The sequence below is a fragment of the Diorhabda sublineata genome, chromosome 7, assembly GCF_026230105.1.
Source record: "Diorhabda sublineata isolate icDioSubl1.1 chromosome 7, icDioSubl1.1, whole genome shotgun sequence".
Lineage (NCBI taxonomy): Eukaryota > Metazoa > Arthropoda > Insecta > Coleoptera > Chrysomelidae > Diorhabda > Diorhabda sublineata.
Genome location: NC_079480.1, coordinates 18082060 through 18102751, shown reverse-complemented (window position 1 = coordinate 18102751; position 20692 = coordinate 18082060). Strand labels below are relative to the sequence as shown.

The 20692-nt window shown below is 32.5% G+C and overlaps 1 protein-coding gene across 1 annotated transcript; it reads left to right on the top strand.

Annotated features, from left to right (window-relative positions):
* Positions 1 to 231: 231 nt before the first annotated feature.
* Positions 232 to 20648, top strand: LOC130446190 (glutamate receptor ionotropic, kainate 3-like). Its single transcript, XM_056782268.1, has 13 exons — positions 232 to 363; positions 1652 to 1835; positions 4443 to 4760; positions 5552 to 5750; positions 6019 to 6270; positions 8011 to 8235; positions 10036 to 10242; positions 12141 to 12225; positions 12279 to 12555; positions 12927 to 13134; positions 15862 to 16084; positions 17961 to 18076; positions 20147 to 20648. The coding sequence occupies exons 1-13, from the start codon at positions 276 to 278 to the stop codon at positions 20429 to 20431; spliced, it is 2667 nt and encodes an 888-aa protein (XP_056638246.1). The 5' UTR covers positions 232 to 275; the 3' UTR covers positions 20432 to 20648.
* Positions 20649 to 20692: the final 44 nt, after the last annotated feature.

The following is a 20692-nucleotide window of genomic DNA, read 5'->3' as shown; positions in this document are numbered from 1 at the left end:
AAAAACGTATATGTTATATCGATTGATTCTATTGACAATCTCAACGTACTAATTTCATTGTCCTAAATATTTCATGTGAGAAAAACTTATACTGCTTAATAAATATTGTCAAGTTCACTTTCATTACTAGGTGTCATTCAAAACAATAATTAGTTAATTGGTTGATTGAGAATTACGTTATTTGTTGTAATGAAATAGGAAGTACCAATTAAAAACTAACATTTTCTCAAAAGTTGAACAAAAATAATTCAGACTGACGTATACTTTAGCGAAACATGTTGGTGGCGGTGATTATACGGTGGTTTTCAGTTTTATATTTCACAATTTTTGTTAACGGCACTTTAACCGGTGAATTAAAAATCGGTATGTATAATAAATTTCAAAAAAGGCGTTGATGCATTTTCTTATTCATCAATTTGAGATTCACATACTAAAAAATAGCTTATATTGAAAAAATTAAATTTAGTAGTTGCACGGCTTTTGTCTAGGAATAAAATAGTTTTAAAGCTCTTGATTGGCCAAAAGTTTTCACCTGTGATGTATATTTTTAGGACCCAGATATTTTGTCTTGATGTTTGTATACGAATCGTTTCCGTTCTGGCAAATTCAGATTCGTAACTTGTAGAACTAGTGAAAGTATTGTATATAAATTGCAAGTCTTCATAGTCTAGGTAAAAGTTTCATTGCTGCCGAACTATAAATATCTCAATATACCGTGATCTACAACGTGAAAGAATATGCATCAACCAGGAGATTTGACAATAGAAAATGTTCAGGGCGGCTCCCAAATACCACAAACGCTTAAGAAAAACGTATGGTAATGATCAGTAAACGTGTTCTACGACTCTGGGGCCCAGAGATAGCAGCTCAGATCAATGACTGGGGGATTTGCCTTTGGATACTTTAACAGTAAAAAGGTGGATGAGAGTCCTCTTGGGAAGAGTGGTAGTGGAGAAACCTGTTTTAAGATATCAAGATAAAATTACGAGATTGCAATGGGTTAACGAATATAAAAATTAAACGCATGCAGAGTAGTAGAAAGTTTTATGGAATAATGAGTTGAGGTTTGAGGCTTTTGGATCTAGAAGAAGAGTGTTTGTACTCAAAGGAAAAACAAATGCTAGATCCATGTGTAACCTTGCCTGTGAAACACGGCAAAGGCTCGGTGATGGTTTGGGGATGATCTGTAGAAATGACGACTGGAGACCTGGTGAAAATTGAAGGAATTTTAAAGAATCAGGACTAAAAATATAAAAGGAAAATGTAGAACGTTCTGGCTGGCGCATGATTGGCAGGATATCTATCTTCCACCATGACAGAGATCCCGAGCATTTTTTGTTGGACAAATTGGACAGGGAATTCAGATAGAAATATTCTACTTTCACTTCACATCTTTGGAATATTCTGAAAAACGGAGGGAACCAAATAGACGACGATTATTTGTCGAAATTGTTAAAGAGAATGCCAAAATTTTGCACTGGAATAACATTTTAAATATGAATATCAAAATCGATCGTATTTGTTGTGTATCACGCAAACTATGGGGTGATCAAAAACATTTCACCGGTATATGATACAGAATGTAGTTCATTTATTTGGATTACGTTCTCTATTTATATTGAATACGTACAAGTTTCCCTTGAATTTTCAGCTGGAATTTTTGAAAATATTCAACTCCATCAAACAGCGTTCGCCTACTCCAACAACCTATATAATTTCGAGAAGGAATCCAAAGATGTTGCAGTTTCTCATATAGTGGACTCCAGTATATTGAAAGATGAACCTTTCACAGCCCTCAAAGGAACTTGTTTATTCCTCAAACAAGGCATAGTAGGGTTAGTATTCATCATTTTAGTTTGTCTACCAAAATATTGAAACAGTTTATTATCGCTAGTGAATCATAGAAAAGTTCATATTTTTTCATCTGATAATGAGGGTTGTCTTATTAAACTTGCGTGTTATGGACGGCCCACTGTAAAGTTTTGACTTTAACTTTTTTTTTATATAAATTATTGCGCAGCGATTCGAATAGCGTTATTCAAGACTGGATCCTCCCATAAGCAGCCTGGAACGATTTACAACCGCTTGTGCTGACCACAACATTAAGAAATCGTGACCTTAAGTTCGAGTACAACGACAGCTCTGTGAGGTGTGAAGAGTGACTATTAATCAGTGGACAGTGAAATGAAGATTGCAGGCAAATAATCTTACCACTGCGATTGATCCAAATCTCACTCCACTTCATTGGAAAGCATGCCTGCGTTTTTGCACAAGATCTCGGAATTGTACGTTATAACAAAGAGGATCTCGCCTGTTTTCAGATAAGACCATAATATGCCTCAATGTTAGCTACCGATGAAGGAAAGTGTACCGAAGATAAAGAGAGTGATTCACGAAATTTGAAATTTTCATAAATTTATATTCATATTGAAGCATATTAAATTATCTTATACAGAATATTTTTTTGATTTGATGAATAATTCGAAAAAAAATATAGTTAAAGTTGAAAGTTTACAGCGGGCCGATTTCTAGATAATCAAATATATTCTCCTACCCCAAAAATAACAAAATATTTCTCTGAGATTTGATCACAGTAGAGATAATCTTTGTTCTTCATGCAATTGTAGGAACGTAGTGAAACAACACTTAGATCACTCGGGAAATACTGTGTGTTCTATTTGATTTTTTTTTGAATCAATAAATAAATTACACGTTTCGTGAATAGAGCTTATTTCCTTTATACCACTTGGTATACCAGAATTCACATCGATTCCAATGTGAGGCCAGTTTTTTATCAGCAGATAGAGTGGTGAAAAAGCAGAAATTAACAGTTCAGATATCTTCATTTGAGGGCTTGAGCACTTTAGTCACAAGGCCATCACCAATCTTCAAACTCTATCAACCTAAGCAATCAATCGCAAACACTGCATCGTCTCCATCTTCATAAATGGCTTGAAGGCTTTCGATAGAAAGCTCCTGACTCTCTGACTGCCATATTGAAAAAACAAATTGATAAATTTACATCTCATTCACAGTTCCATAAATGTCAAACCCGATTGATGCTTATCTCAACCGCTCAGTTCCCTCACTGGTTTTCAATAAGACTTCATACTAGTCCTTCATCTATGAATTACTAATACGGGTGATATCCCAGATCATCATAACCCCTTTAAGGGTCATTGCAGTTATCAAAAAAATTCCAGCCATCGTTTTCAACCATCTGGATAACTGCCTTGTAATTTCTACTCAAGGCTTTGGGGAAAGCACCTCGAGATCTGCAGAGAAGCCGATGGGAGTGGATAGCCGATCTGAACACTCTAAGCACAATATACGAAGACAAGTCGATCTCATCAGTGTACTGAGAAGGAAGCTCTACTTCAGACGTATAAGGCCCATATATAGAGCAAATGCCTTCTGCAGCTCATCACTACCAACTGAGAATGCTTTTATCTTGCAAGCCATTAATCGTCAGGCAAGAGCCAAGCTAGTTCAAGTCACAACTTGTATATCAATATTGTCATAATTTCGATTCTACCTCGAATCGTCTTAATGACCTCCAATCACTTTTCAAAAAGCTGTTTGGTTAGTTGAGCATTTTTTTTGCTCCCATTATTTTAGTGGATACCACACCTTTCCATAATCCAGCACAATTTCAGTTTTGCAGAATAAAATTTTCCTATATCAGTACCATTTCATAATACCCCCAAACCCTGCAAAAAAATATCCATATTACTCAACAATATAAATCAACTCACTCTCAATTCTCAAAATTAATTATCTTAGCAAACAAATACTCATTCATAATTATTTTACAATGAAGGTATGAAAATTTTTTCATTCAGTTTCGTCCTGAATATAATGCCCGAATCGCACAGCCATTTTTGACTCTAAAAGATTGATCAAACTGTCTTAATGTTAGTCTTTATTATCATTTTCTACTTATTTCATTCAAAATGTCTTTACAGTCGGTACAAAGCCTATGTTAGGCTAATTATCATCTAACTATGCCTTTTCCAATTGACTATTTTTTTATACGACTAACGTCCCATAAATTCGAAGATGATCGAGTAGACAAGTTCAATGCTACTAATGTTCTATCCTTTTGCTTAAGTTATTGTCATAATTGTAAATATTTTGATGGAAACCATTAAGGATTATTGTATCCTAATGGGAACCCACATCATAGTTAATTGTGACTCCAAGTGTTCCTTAGACACTTGAAGTTCCATTAACGTGTCAAATTATGTAATTTTATACAAAAGGTTTTTAGTATTTTAAAGCGTCGTCGGATTATTGAAACCATGTTTAACTAATTATTTTATTGTTTAATAAATAGTTTATTCCAAAGTAGTTTTTATATTTTAATACAAAGAATATGATCAACCACCATTGGATAGCACAAAGATATACACTATAGACTTGATGGTATCTTTTTCTATTAGATTATTTGGTCCTCAATCATCGCTTAATTTGGATATAGTACAATCTTTAACTGAAAGAAAAGACGTTCCTCACATCTTAACAAGATGGGTGAATCCGTCACAAATGGGTTTTCAAACAATCAATTTCCATCCTAGTCCCTTTAATTTGGCTGAAGGATATTTGAGTATCATTGAAGCATTAGAATGGGAATCTTTCACTATTCTTTATACTGATATAGACCATTTATTACAAATAACTGACTTGATAGAAAGAGCGAAAGACTATGGAAAAATTGTTTATACTGAAAATGTAGATCCTTACAAAAACGGAGATTATAGGTAAGTTATGTAAGTTATTTTCATAATTTTTTTGAAATTTTAAATCATATATATTAGAGTGCTTTTTTCAACTATTTATTTGTCCCATCGTGAAACTTTGTTGCAAGTTCCCAAAAAAAATCCATAAAATTTTTGTCCTTAAAATAGATATTGAGTAATCGAATCACTGCTCTGATTTTTTATTTATAAATTTCTATAGCTCAGAGGCATTTTTTTAGCAACGAATTTTTTTTTCATATAATGATCTACAAAAGTGTGTGTTGTGGAAAAGCCATAACACGAACCGGAGAGGTAGTAAATGCCTCTTAACTTGATTTTTCCCATGAAATTCGCGTTTTTTGAAATTACTCATTATACTTTTGATGAATCTGGTGATTATTCCACTCCGATGACGAGACCTGTTTTTTTGTTTGACACATAACAGTGACAGGTCGTTAAAACTCATACTGGAGTTCATTTCGACATCCGTTCTTCGGATCGTACTGACTAAATACTAACAAACCAAATACGGAGTACCGCCATCTAGTTGAAATCTGAAATCCTGTTCTGAGAGACAGTAACAGACAATTATAGTTCGAGTAAAACTCAGTAATCATATTTTGCAACAAAGTTCATGAGGTATAGAAATACTTGTAGCCGCATTTCGGTCCACAAATCTTAGTTCATGTTTTGCATCAATTCCTTTGAATACTTTGATTCCGTTTCCAAATATTTTTGCGTCTTAGTAAACAACATGATTATTATATAAAAACTAGTGACAATATATTCTATTGAAAAATTCAATTTTCTAGATCAATTCTCAAAAATGCTGCAAGATCTGGTCAAAAAAATTTCGTTTTGGATTGTCCTATAAAAGATTTAACAAACCTTCTCACTCAATTACAACAAGTGGGATTGTTGTCAAGTGGCTATAACTATTTTATGACTAATTTGGATTCTCACACGGAAGATTTAAGTTCTTTCATGTACAGCGATGCTACTATAACAGGGGTAAGAAACAAAAATAGTCATTTATAATACAAGGAACACAAATATTAGATTTTAACCGAAAGATGAAATCTAATATATTTCCTGCGTATTATGGCACACATTTTTTTTGACGGGAAAAACGAAGATTCAATAAATAACAATTTTATTATATTTGAATCAGAAAATTATTGAAATCAAAATTTTGAAGTTATTAGGCTAGTCTTGGTGACACATTTGGGAATAACTCACAACATGCCGTTTAATAATTATAATGATAAGTATGTTTTAGGTACATCTAACGCAGCCAAATGCTGAAATGACAGCTCGAGCATCCAAGGAACTTTGTCATTTGTACAACATAACTTTCAAATTGGATTGCGGTACACCGGAAATAGATACAGAAACAGCTTTGATTCTCGATTCTGTCAGTATATTTTTACAAACTATCAAGAGCCTAGAAATAACTCAAGGTCAAATAATAACTTGTGACAGTGATGACAGTTGGCCTTATGGACTAAATGTGATCAACACTTTGAAATCGGTGAGTTAAGAGAAAATAAATAATAGAATGAAAATTGCTAATTGGAGAAAAATATATTTTATAACCAGAAAAATGCCTGTTATCTACGATGTCATCGATTTTGGGTAACATTTGAAATAGTACGGGATGCTATCTAAACAAGAAGTTGGGCTCATAAGTTAGGTTTTCTCTATCAGCAAATGCTGAAGTTAAAAGTTGATCTTCAGTGTCTGAAGATGATAACTATCAAAACGCGCGTCACACAGTGTAATTCTCAGTGTTGGTGTAGTGGTGGTGCAAACAGTGTATTTATTAATAATTACAAATTTTGATGCTTGTGATACGGATAATATTTCCATAATAAAAAATCGAAACTGTTTATTTTACAGGGGGGAAATATGTCTTATTACCAAAAAATTGCCTGTTCTTTATGAGAACATCGAGTTTAGGCAACACTTGTAGTAGTTCGGGATGCTATCTCATCGATAGAGCGGGTTAAAGCCAAGTTTCACACCTTCAGCAAAGAAAATTTTTCTATAGGGAAATCTTTGTCTCATACAGTAAATACAGTGCGTTCGCAAAAATCTTCATGCAAAATTTACAAGCATCAAGAAGCTTTATACAAAGTTTCAATTTGCTGCTTCGATTCTTTTTATAATAGTAGAGCTCGAACGATTTCTTACAATTAGTCGGAGTTTCGCGCTGCCATAAATTTTTTGACTAAAGAAGGATCAACAAACACAAATCAAAAACAGAATAATGAGTGTTTACGGTTTGTTTTGTCGGGTACGAGAATCATTAGAAGATGATTCACGTACGGGAGGTCCTGTGACTATTTCAGAAAACATAAGACCAGTAAAAGAAATTGTTTCAAGTGACCGGCGCCTAAAAATAGAAAAAATTGCAACACAGACCAGCATTTCCGAAATGAGTTGTCTGAGAATCCATGAGTATTTGAATATAAGAAAACCCAGTGCAAGATAGGTGCCTCAAATTCTCAGCTCTGCAAAAGAAGCGGCGTGTAGAATGTTGTTGAGCGATTTTTAGAGGCTTGCTGCGAGACATCAAGAACCAGGTCTATTATGAAGGGTGATGAATGGTATTTTCCTATGGTTCGAGTTTCCATGCAGTGACATCGGAAAAAAGAGTCCCTGGCAAAGGAAACAAAGGTCAAAAATTGCACCATAAAAGTGATGACTATATTATTTTGGCATTGCGAGAGGATTTTGTTGATTGACTTAAGAGGGAACAAATACGAGTGAAAGTTTTATCAGCACTGATGAAAGAAAATAAAGAAAGAATATAATAAAAAATAATAATTACGGATTTCTTCTTTATATGTACACTAAAAACTCATGGACAGCATTGCAAAATAGTTTTCGTTCTAAAATTATTTGAAATGACTAATTGACGTTATTAGATGTAAAAAAAAGAATTAGAATTTTTCGCAATTGTTGGTAGAGACTAAATTCAACCAATGAACATGACAAATACTGGAAATAATGAAACAGAATTACTTTAGTACTTGGAATTCATCAAACTGCAGAAATTACTTACAAATATCAGACAAATATTTTGAACTATACCTAATATTCACCAGAGCTTACTACACAGTTTGCTGTCAACCCTTAATTTGCTTATTTCTCGCGAAATTATCTCCAAGAAAGTTTATGACAATTTTCTGTTCATACTTCAATGAGTCGCCCTTTGAATTTTAACATAATCTTAGATAATAATATTTTTTGATAATTATTTTCACAGGGCTCTTACGAAGGTATAACAGGAACGATCGAATTCGGTAATGATGGATTCAGAAATGTTTTCCAGTTAACTATTTATCAATTAGAAGGTGCTGTTATCGAGAAAGGTAGTTGGAATACCAGTACCGGCTTAAGCGAAGACGCTGTTTTAACATTTGATGAAGAGCCTCAAGATGATGAAGCAGCAGATTTACAAGATAGAAATTTGAAAGTATTGATAGCATTGGTAAGAATATTTCTACGATATAGAATTACTACTTATTAGAAATGAACCAGAAACTATAAGAAAGTGATAATTCATTTTTCCATTTAATGGTCATTTTCTAATTTCATTTTGAGTTACCACCTTGGATGCAAATTTCGGAATGGTATCGTCGCCAGAGACTACTCACATGTAATAATATTTGAAAGTCTATTCAAAATAATTTTCGATTGTAATGAACGTAACGAAAATACGATTTATGTCGTAATTATGAAGTACACAAAGATCATTTCACACTAAGGAAGAAATAACTGACCACTGACATACTGTTCATCCAATCTAATCTTAAATAACCTTTGAATCTTCTTCATATACTATTTTGTTAGACGTGGCTCAGGCATTTGACAAATTTTGTCTTGAAGGGTTCAAATACAAACTAACTAAACTCTTTCCTACCCAATATGCAAAATTTTCAGAGTTCTATCTAAAATAATGAGCCTTCAGAATGAAGTAAGAAGATTTTTACTCAGACTCAAAGGAAATCAATGCGAGTGGTGTTCCACAAGGTTGTGTTCTAGGACCAGTCCTTCGTCTCTTATATATTAGTATACCCTTTAATTAGAAACCCCACAAAGAAACAGCAAACAATACACAATCAATAAAATTAATTATTAGACAATAAAATAGAGGATAAGCTTAAACAAGAAAAAAATAGTTGCATGTATATTTCAGAAACAGAAAGGAAAAAATAGACAATGAACAGGTACCATATGCTAATGCTGCGAAAAATCTGGGGCTAAAACTTGATGCGAAGTTACATTGGAAGCCTCACATAAAAAATAAACCATAAGAACCAGATATTGAATACAAGAAAATGTATTGGTTGCCGGGAAGACAATCCACTCTGTCAATTTTTAATGAACAAATTGTATAAGAACAAATCCTGCAACCAGCTTGGACATACTGAATTCAACTATGGGGATGTGCTAGTGAAAGCAATACCCAAATATTTCAAAGATTTCAAAATAAAGTGGTAAGGAGCATCGTTAATGCACCTTGGTACTTTTAAAATCGCGATCTTCATAGGGAGATAGAGAAAGCGTCACGAGCAACGGCTCTTGTGAACATCGAAGCAGTCCAGCTCCTCGACAATACGAACTGCAAAGGACGAAGCCTGCCGAGTTACTTATCTAAGTGCTTAGAGCAAAATTCCGAATGTTATATTAGTGTTAGTGTAAACATTAATAATTGTAGTTGTTACAACAATTGAAGGTGTTTCTACTGAGTAAGATCCTCAGTGTACAGAAATTTGTAGTGATTGAGAATTGAAAGAAGTTGTTTATGATCGTGATAATGATCAGATAATCAGATAATATTTGTACTATTCGACTTTCGTTGACAATTTGATGCTAAGAGATAAATATCAAGAAATTATCACTTCTGGAAGTGAAAGTATTATTACTAGTACTCATAGTTAATATCAATAATAATGAAAGATTTTATATGAAATATGTATACGTAGAAAAACAAAGAATGCAGAAAAAATATAGAAGTAGGTCATTTATTCTAACTTGAGGAAAAATGGAACATCATTGCAAATGGAAATCTCTACAAAAATATATTTTGAATAGTTCGCTATATTTTTTTTGTTATTTTGTACAAAAAAACTCGAAAATTCGCTTCCAAGACACATACTTTTTTGTAAATCTGTAGTTATCATTTTGCGTCGGAAATAATTCGCCGAATTTTCATGAAATCAATAGCAACTAACGAAAAAACAACATAGCGATTATCTTTAAGTTTTATAATAATTTTCATTTCAAGACTCCTCCTTATGCTCAACTTAGAGAATCAGCTCGGCGTTTAACAGGAAATGAACGATATGAAGGATTCGCTATAGATTTAATTGAAGAAATAGCGTCATTAGAAGGATTCGAATATACATTTTCAGTAAGAGAAGATCACAAACATGGTGTTTTCGATACATTGTCTGGGAAATGGACTGGTATGATTGGAGACGTAATAGAAGGAGTAAGTTAAAGGATTATATAAATAATTTTCTATGATGGAGATTATCTACTAAATAACATAACAAGATTTATGTTTCGATTTTCATATTTTTCTAGTTCAGGACAAACAGAGTAAGGAAAAATTAATTTTTATCATTAAAACATTTTCTACTTTGATTTTATTCTTATTTTGATGTTAATCATGTATTATATTTTGATAAAGACTTGAAGAGAAGTTTCTTAAAAATTATTGAAAAAACTAATTTTTAAACAGAAGAGACCTAGCATAAAAAACATTTAGATGCATTAATAAATAATTTTCTTTTCATTGCAATAATTCCATTTCATTATATTTTGATATTAGTGAAAAAAACCTGTATGGCATATACATGGATATAATATGGGTTGAAATACATTGATCTGTGGTTGAAAACCATAAATAGTATCCTAAAACATCATGCGATTTTCATTGCAATATCACAAATGGTTTTTTACGTTTATAAGTGATCTATCTTTGATTTTATCGAATTTTGACAATGAGGGGCGGTTTTCACCACTTAAAATAATTTGCACATATTGGTATATGGTTTATTTTGAAGTGAAGGGGTGAATAGAACTTATTTACAAAATTTCACGCAAATCCATAAGTCTTGATGGAATTCTAAGGTGATACCATGATTTTACCGTTGTTCACTGGACTAATAGTGTAAATTTTCATTTTCCTTCGTGTTTTATAGCGGTTTTGGGTGCTCTATCTGCATGTTGAATAGTCTACTACGTTTAAACTCACAACAGCACCCCTTAATTATGTTGGGATCAACCCTTCAAAAGAAATTATTCAATCACCAGAGAACAGTGATGTTGATTAATTGTTTTTATTTATGAATGGGTCGAATGTAGAGCAAAAATGGCTCCGTATGAATGAACTTAGAAGGAGCAGATTTTGAAGTTGTTTCACCAAAATTTACTATTGCATTAGATTGTTTTTACTTTTCATAACTATAGGGACTTTCATGTAAATTTTATTCAGTTTCCACAAGCAATACTCTTAAAAATTGCTACAAATTTAGAATCATCGTAAAAAGCCCCTCGAAGTTCAACTGTGAAACTACGGGTTTACTTAACTACCTTCAAAAATCGAGAGCTTGGAAACAAAGAAAAAAGTTTCGCTGATGCGATATTTTTCTGAATGTTATTGCGGCTGTACTATTCATTGTTCATTCAAATTACATGTTAAGAACAGAATACTGAGTTATGATGAAGTAATGTACAAAATTCATGAGAGGTACGACATTTATTTTTGAGAAAAAGTGCAAAAATACGTCACGTAAAAAAATCAGAGAATTAATAACAACAAAAACAAAATAAACACGATTTTGAATATATGGAAAAATATATGGAAAATTGATTTTGATCAACATACATTGTTTCTAAAAACATGCTTTTTTGGAGTTATTTTCACTTGTTAAAATTTTGACAGATTCATAATCCATAGAATGAGCTTCATAGAAAATGTGTTAGGCCAATGATCATCTACCGGGACATAATTTGTTATATTAGTATTATGTTGTTAAAAATTCCGGAAAAATTAGGAGTTTCTGATCCAAGGGGCAAGGGGGGAGCTTTTGATAGAAGAATCACGTATCGGAAGTTATTTAGGGATAGATATTCTAGCGTCGTCAATATATTTTCTTTGCAATGCTACTACTTCAATATAATACCTTTAACTATTTTTGATTCTACTTTTTGAGCCTGTGCTCTAATTTCAGGATAAGTGGAATAGGCTTCGAGTAATATGACAAATTGCATCGCAATAAAATCATTTTATTCAATAAAAATTTAATGAAAAATAAATACTGCAAGCATTTATCTTTGTCCAATTTTGTATAATTTTGTGTTATTCCTGAATATATGTTTCAGCGTGCTGATTTAGCAATCTCAGATCTTACAATTAATAAAGAACGAGTAGAACCAGTTGAATTCACACAGCCTTTCATGGCTCTTGGTGAGTTTATTTTCTACTATAACTGCTAACTTCTATGGAATATCATATTCCAGGTATTAGTATTCTCTTCCGGAAGCCAGTTGAGCTACCTCCAAGTTTTTTTCATTTCACCGAACCTTTCTCCATAAGTTTTTGGCAATATCTAGGAATTGCTTACGTTGTGATAGTGTTTGCGCTATTTTTGATTGGAAGATTATCACCTAATGAATGGCAGAGAGTTGAGACATGTAAACAGAGCAAAAAGTACTTAGAAACCGATCTCACATTTTTAAACAGCTTATGGTTTGTATCCTCGGCGCTTTTCAGGCAAACAACAAACGTTAAAATCAAGTAAGTTCAATAATATGATACTTTTTTTCATATTTTTCATCACTGTAATCATTTACTTCATCAATCGACTAATTAAAACTAAACAATCTTTGAATGTTCATCCTCATATGTTGCTTTACACAAAAATCTGACTATTCCATTAAAATTCTTCCTTTCGTCAAACCACTTTGTTTAAATGCTAAATGAACGAAAACTTGATGTTCCATAGTTCCATGTTCCATATGAAGTTCCATAATGACAATTCAACTATGGAGCATAAATTCATCAGGGTGTATTTATGCAAACAGTCCAAAAAAACACGAATCTATTTGAACCATAAGTAAAATTTCATAATTCTCATCAAAATCCATAATTTTCTTCTTCTCTTCTAGCTCAATTTCTGCTAGAATAATTTCTGCAACGTGGTGGCTGTTTTGTATTGTCTTAGTATCCATGTACATCTCATTTTCTTTGTCAAGAGATGCCATATTGATTACAGAAGAAATGTTTAATGACGCACCTTCTTTTCTGGAATACGTCGAAGAAAATGATATCAAGTATGGAGCAATGAAAGGAGGATCTACAGAAGGATTTTTCAAGGTAATGCTTCATTGATCTTTACTTTTCTATGAAAATATTCAATTGAAAATTATAATAATAAAACTATGTATCGTATAAATATGTTTTAATAATTGAGTTCGTTGTGAGCTAGTTAACACCAAAGAATATTATTTAGAAATGCTGAACACATTTGTATTTTGTGTTACAAAATTCTAAACATTAAACTATTTATTTATTTAATGCAAGCTGCTGATTTGGGCACATTATGTAGTCCGGTGTGATATAATATACAATAAACTTATGGATTCAATAAAATTCAATAAAAATACGATTTATTACTTTGAGACCATCAACCGTTTAATTGGCGGTATCTTATGAATCATAAATATTTTGAGAATGTTTTATTTCTAGATTGTAGACGTTCTTTCATGCCTTCCGATCTTTTATGTCTCTCATTTACCATGATACCTTGAAGCTCTTCACTTACTCAAAACTCCGATCTTTCATATTTATGGTAATTTCATTCACTTTTTTCTTGCACTACTAATACTATTTTTTCAATTGTTTTACTATCATGATTGCCATTTCTTGTCATTAGCTGTGGGTTTTGTATATACCATAAATTGCACGGACGCTAGTGCAAAGGTCCTTTCGATCAGAGCCTCTTTTATTGCTTCTTCAAAAGCTATATTCTGTACCTCGGGACCAGACTAACGTAAGTCACACTGGAGTAAGTTTTCAGGAGGGCACCAAAACTGTAAGAATTTAACTCTAGGTCTGGCTGCAGAGTTGATAATTGAATCAGTCGGCAAAAAATTATTGGAATTATTAAATATCTATATACTTAACCTATTCATAGATATTTAGTTCAGAATTAACGACTTATTTAATCAGGACTGGACTAACGTTTTTTTAACCGTAATATAAAATCGTTTTAGGACTTAAGAATATGACAAGGTATATTCATAAACACTACACAACAATCATTTTTAATATTTATTCAAATAAATCTTTACAAAAACTAAATATAGAAAATGTGTTTTGGTCTAAAAGGCTAATATTTCATAGATAACCAAACTATTAATCTAGCGCAGTTGTGTCATCCTCAGAAAAGTTCCCTTCTTTTTCGCTATGTGGAATATTTTCGAAGAACGATCTGTATTCTTTAGGAACCCCTTGCAATAAGTTACTGAGGTCTCTGTACTTCTCACTACTTATAGGTCTTTTAGTTAATCTTATTGGTGGGATTGACGCTGGTAATAAAATTCCTTTTTTCCTCCGCTTTCTTTTAAGATCAACAGTTTGGAAGTATCCTCAGTGAAGCTGATTTTATAATAAAGCTTAGTATCTCCTTTACGAAGCTGTAGCCAGACTTCATGTTATATTAAAAATGATTCATTGTTGGTATTTTTCTCCTTTTAAATAAATGTGGAGTCTTTATTCATTAAGTAAAGAAAATCTAAGTCTTTGAGAAGCATCCTTCTCATAACAAATGGGTTCTTTTTAGAGAATGAAGCAATAAAATTTGAGCAGTCATTTGTTGTAAAAATAGTGTGATTTTAAATTTTTTTTGCTCTTTCGATCATCACACTATGCCTGTTTAAATTCTTTCAGTGTCGGAACCTTTTCCAGCAGCCATAAATACATAAAAACCATAAAACCATGTTGATACTCTTGTTCTGACCATTACAGTTATCTGTCGAGACTGTTTTCAACAGGTTTCTCAATATTTCTAAGTTCTTAATTATGACCAAGTAAATAAACATGATGCAATTTCATTTCCTCCTCAACCGACTGTAATTTCATCCCAGATCATACACCACGGTGGCGTCATAAATTGTGTTATTTTGATGTCCAAAGTTTTCTTGAATAAAAGCTTTGGGAATTTTTCAAATCTTCTCATGTACATACATTGAGTGCATTATGGGAATGTTTAAATGATTCGTTTGTAACTTTTGAAACTGGATCTTCCTCACCATTATTATTATTTGAGTTATTATTTTGTAGTAAAGAACACTCAAATAATAAAAAAACAAAAGGTTTTCAAATCAACAGGTTGTAGTAAGTAAACAAGAGTGTCACACAGCTGATTGTTAATACACAGAAAAAAGGCGCCAAAGAGAAAAGAGTATGCCTTGCCCGATGAACATTGCAGCCAGTCTAACGTTAGTCCAGCTATGGGCTTGAGTTTTACTGTATATAACAATTTTTAGCCACAATAACCTAAGTTGATTTACGTTTGTTTGGCTCAATCATAGGTGAGGACTTATGTTGTTACAACTCTTTCAAAATACAAAAGGGGATTTATTAGAGGACTTGAGTCGTTATGACTTAATATGAAACCAAATTCTACTTACAATGGTGTATTAACTTGAAAATTGTAATATATGGACTTACGTTCGTCTGATTCTGAGGTACAGTATTAAATAGTGTCTATATCATTTGCTAAACCTTCACGATTAGTGCTTTTGTTTTTGATCTTCTCATTGTTATTGTTGTGAATTTGATAAGGTTTTGACAGACTACTGATTGCAAATCGAAATTTGGTTCTTCATTTTGGTTTTAATACTATATCTATATTATTCATCTGAATTTCAATCGCTCTATTAGATCAACTGCCTCGTTTCCCTACAATAATCATGTCACTCTCCATTCGTTGTCACTTTACCAATTTATTTCTTCATATCCAATATTTTCTTCTCAACCCGAAGTGATATATTTCTCATTTCTTAATCATAATAATCAACTATTTTTTGTTTTATCTAGAATTCCAAGAATCCTTATTATGAAAAAATAGCACAGTACATGAACGATCATCCTGAAGATATGACAGCTACAACAGCTGAGGGTATTGAGAGAACCTTGGAAGGAAACTATGCTTTTTTCATGGAATCAGCAACTATCGAATATACAACGAGGAGACACTGTAATTTGACCAGTTATGGAGGTCTCTTGGATGAAAAAGGTTTTGGCATAGCTGTGAAAAAGGGTATAATTATACTACTATAAATACAAAGTCTGGCTATTGAATAACGAGACTGCGCGCCTAGAGGGCTATTATAGTATTTGTGCAGTAGTGGTTTGAAAGGAACGTGTTTTTTTCTCATGCCAAAAATCACGTGAATCAAAAAACACCGTATCATTCTCAAATTGGAAAAAACTTCGACTGAGTGCTATGAATTGTTGCAAGGGCCTATGGGGACAATTCTCTATCTCGTGCACGTGTTTTTGAGTTATGTAAGGGCTCTGGTGAGGGCCGAGAGAGCACTGAAGTTGACCAGCCCCCAGGTTGCCCTGTGACTGTTTCAACTGCGGAAGCAGTGACCAAAATCAACCAAATTGTGCGAGCAGATTGTCGAATAAGCATTTGGATAATTATCGAGGCTTAAACGCCGATAAAAAAACGGTTAAAAAATTTTTACAGGAGGAATTACACATGACAAAAGTTTGTGAGAAGTTGGTGCCAAAAAATCATGACCAAAAGCTCTTCCGTCAACGGATCTGCTCAGATTTTCTTGAAAGTTTGAAAAGGTTAGAAAAAGATCTGCTTTGAAAGGGATCCAATTTGAGTCGATGAAAGCGGTAAAGCAAGAAATGGCAGAGCTCCTAAAGGCACTTACCAAAGAAGACTTCCAGAGTGTTCGAATGTAGAATGATTTTTATAATAACACCTTTTTTCAGAACCAGTCTCTTTATTTAATAGCCAGATATCGTATAATACTAACGAAAAATTCCCTTTCCTGAAAGTAATTGGAAATATAAGTGGTGTATTCTGTATATATAATATTTACAGTAAAGGATGCTCTCCACTTAGTACAGCAATATAAGTTAAATCATTTCTTTCTCTTTGAATCTGTCATATCTTGTCTGAAGTTTTTTTAGAAGCTTTAGTTTCCAAATTTGTTATGTTTACATTGTTGCTGGAAATAATATGGTTAGGTGGATTATAAATGCTGATGAATTATTACACAATTGGAAAATAAAATGAAATATGTGCAGTATTGCAACAATCAATAAAATGTTATTCTTTGTTCTCTATTATATAAGGAATTTATCACAATTTTTAGCCAAATCAACTGGGCCTGATCACAAAAGACTGTCTTACATATATGTGCATAAAAGGGGCCATAATAACGTACTATTGACAGCACTAGAAGTGATTCTGAGTTCTTCCACTTCTCCATGTATTGGAAGCTTGGTTGGTAAAATGTCTTTTCGGGATGTTAACGCAGTACGTCGTAGTAATTCATTTGGAGTGAGGACCAAGGCGCTTTGCATTTTAGATTAGCATATTGGACACATTTTTTGTCTCTAATGGTAAAGCAATCAACACAGTTCTGTAAGGTTCTGTTGAAGTAATAAGTCGAGTGTGATGAACGGATTATTGGGACACAAACAACTTCTCTGCTAATTATTCCAGTTTCTTCGAAAGTTCTAAGATAGTCGGACAAGGTTGAAAAAGGGTGTTTAAGAATTTCTCAATAGTATCACATGGATTCATTCTTACTTTTACACTTTGCGTGTCGTTGTATAATGTTTTTCGTCCTCCTATCCATAAGAGATATAGCAACTAAAATAACCTGATCTGAACTTAGAGAACCTAGAATCGCGATAACCTCAAAATGTATTTAACATGTTTGAAATATACAAATAACAACCAAATATCGGCATGCGCGGAAAGTGTCTTTCAATTCTCATTATCCCATTATGAGCAGTTGTTGGTGAGGTAATTACAGAACAATATGATTGTTTTCACAATATAATCTTTGTAAATCATGTTAATGGTGCAAAAATGTGTACTTCGAAAAGAATGTGAAAGAATTCAATTAAAAATTGAAGTAAATTTGTAATACAATTTTTTATAGGCTCACCATTATTAGTTCCATTCAACAAAGCCATTATAAAACTGCAAGCATCCGGAGAGCTCATACGATTAAAAAGAAAATGGTGGGAAGAAAAGTATGCGGGAGATGTATGCGAAGTAAGTTCTTACCAATAATGGATAATGCTTATAACAAAATTAATAAAATTTTTACTCATGACTTGCTATTATAATGTAGGACTCATCAAATTATTATCATATAAATCATATGGGTGTTCTTCATGCAAGTTAGTACCACTTGGTATACTTCACTCAACTATACAATCAAACTTTCATTGCAGAAGCCTCAAACATTATCTCCTCAACATAAATTTCGGACCAATGATAGTTCATGAACCTCAGGATTCACAAATGTAATCTGGGATTCATCAAACTCACATTGTGAAGTTTCCAAAAATTATATCCTCAACATAAATTTCTTACCAATGATGGTTGATGAATCCTAGGACTATATCAAATTTCCATTGTAAAACAATTTGAATTATCTGATATTATGATATTTTGATTTTGAACAATAAATCCTGACAAAGATTTACCAAAATATCATTGTGAGAGCCCATATATTTTCAAATGTTCACAAAAGTGTTCAGTAAATCCTTGAATTCACTTATGTAACTAAAGATTCACCAAATTTTTATCGTAGTTATCTCATCTGTATGAATTTTGGATCAAAAAGGTTGGAAATGATTCAAATTGGAAAATAGCAATTACCAATATATTCAGCATCTCCTCAAACTCCATTTTAGATTTGAGTTATATGTTTCACAAAATAAATCATAACATACATTTCATTTTCACTAGTTTTCACATTAATAGGTATTGTGATTATTAAAAAACGGAATCCATTATTATTTTCTTTCTATTAACTGCCATTCCTTATACATAGAACCGTAAAATTTAGTGAATTTTGTTTCTCTGTTTTCCGAAACTTTTTCCTCCGTTTCACCCAACAATTTAGACAAGATGACCAGATACTTCTTCACTTCCATTCCTAGTTCTTTCTTGAACTTTCGATATTGCTGCAACTTAAAGGTGTATTGTTCATTTGGTTATTGTAGATGTTAGATCTTACTATTCAACATTGTATCCTGACCATTAATATGTTCTCGGTAATTTTCTGTCTGATCAGATCTTCGACGTCTTGTGGCCTAACACTTAAACAACAAGATAATTGATCTACATTACTCGATTGATGATTTTCTCGTCAAAACTGAATAGAAATTGAATCATTATCTAACATTCAATTCGAAATTTTAATACCAGAGTGTTTTTAAAAGTGAATTAACATTTTGGCTGTTTTGCTGTAGGTTTTATTCGAGTTTATTCACGGTTAATAATAATATGGGTTGGGAATAGTGAGCTTTGATATATTTGGCACTTGAATAGTCTCCAAACATTCGATAATGATGATTTTTTCGTTCATTCGTATCATATATCATTCTTTAGAATATACAGCTTGAGCAAACAATGACATTTCTTTTGTTTATAAAGGAATGATATGCTTCATTATGGTTAACTTATGGTATAACATCTTCTATAGCTCTTCGAGTTTCGAGTCAGCATGGAGAGATCTAGAATCATGGGTTCGATATGGCAGTAGAAGAAATTTTGCAGTAGACGTAGTTGATTTCATATCATACGACAGTTGCCAGAAAAGTTTGCAACCTCAATCTGAAAATGTCAGCACTAAAAAATTCATAATAACATGTTGTACATGTTTGTACATGTTTTTAGAGATTTTCTTTAGAATTTCGGCGATTTTATACTGTTAGTTTTATTTAACAAGTGGGTTGTTGTAATATCTAAAATTAGAAATAGAAATCTGCAAATCAATACATAGAAGAAAGAAGATGGTAAGCTTAAAAAAGGATTAGTGGAGAAAGGTTTAAAAGTAGAACATGAGTAATAAGAACAATGAGAGCGAGAATTAAAAAAAAAAACAAGATGGACTTATCGACTGAGGACAGAGAAAATATGCATATTCACTTAAAAGGATACCATTTTGAACGATAAAGATGATTATTAAAATAAAATATATTATTTCTTTCCAGGCCGGAACTTCTTGGATAACCCTTGTATCATGTTCTTCACTATCAATCTTAAAAATAAAAAAAATTCAGCCCCCCTCACACATTTTCTAATCTCAATATGTTTGCAAAATATTTTCAGGAGGACGCTGGTTCTAAAGTGGCTCCGAAAACTGTAGAACATGTCAATGGAATTATAGCGATTACATTTTCTGGAATTGCTATAGCACTAATGATAGCTTTGCTAGAGTTTGTCGTTCATGTCTATCGAATAAGTAGAAGAATGAAACAGCCTTATGGTAAATCTTTTAGTGATGAATTGAAGAAATCTTTTGCCCGAAAACGTACTGTTCAAAGCGTCGAAGATATTGGACTCACCAAACCAGAAAGCGGAAGTAATTTTTCTATAAACAAGCAAGATGCTTGATGCGTACTCACAATTCAATGTTTTTGTCCATATTAGGGAATAAATAAAAATATTACATTTTGAGTTTATTTTATTTGATACGTTTATAACTTTAAAAATAACACTGACAGAACAATTTCATAAAAATGACACTTGCACAACCTTTGCACAATATTTGATTGTCCCTATTTGTTGTATTCCGTCAACTTTCTTGAATATTAAATTATTTTTGCTTTTATGTCGTTTTTCTTCATTATAACTTTCCTGTCATCTCCAATTTTA

Bases quoted from the DNA above. Each gene is read 5' to 3' on its own strand.
- LOC130446190 (XM_056782268.1), top strand. From the start codon at position 276: ATGTTGGTGGCGGTGATTATACGGTGGTTTTCAGTTTTATATTTCACA. The intron at 364-1,651 runs GTATGTATAATA...TTGAATTTTCAG, and splicing joins AACCGGTGAATTAAAAATCG to CTGGAATTTTTGAAAATATT. The intron at 6,271-8,010 runs GTGAGTTAAGAG...TTATTTTCACAG, and splicing joins TGATCAACACTTTGAAATCG to GGCTCTTACGAAGGTATAAC.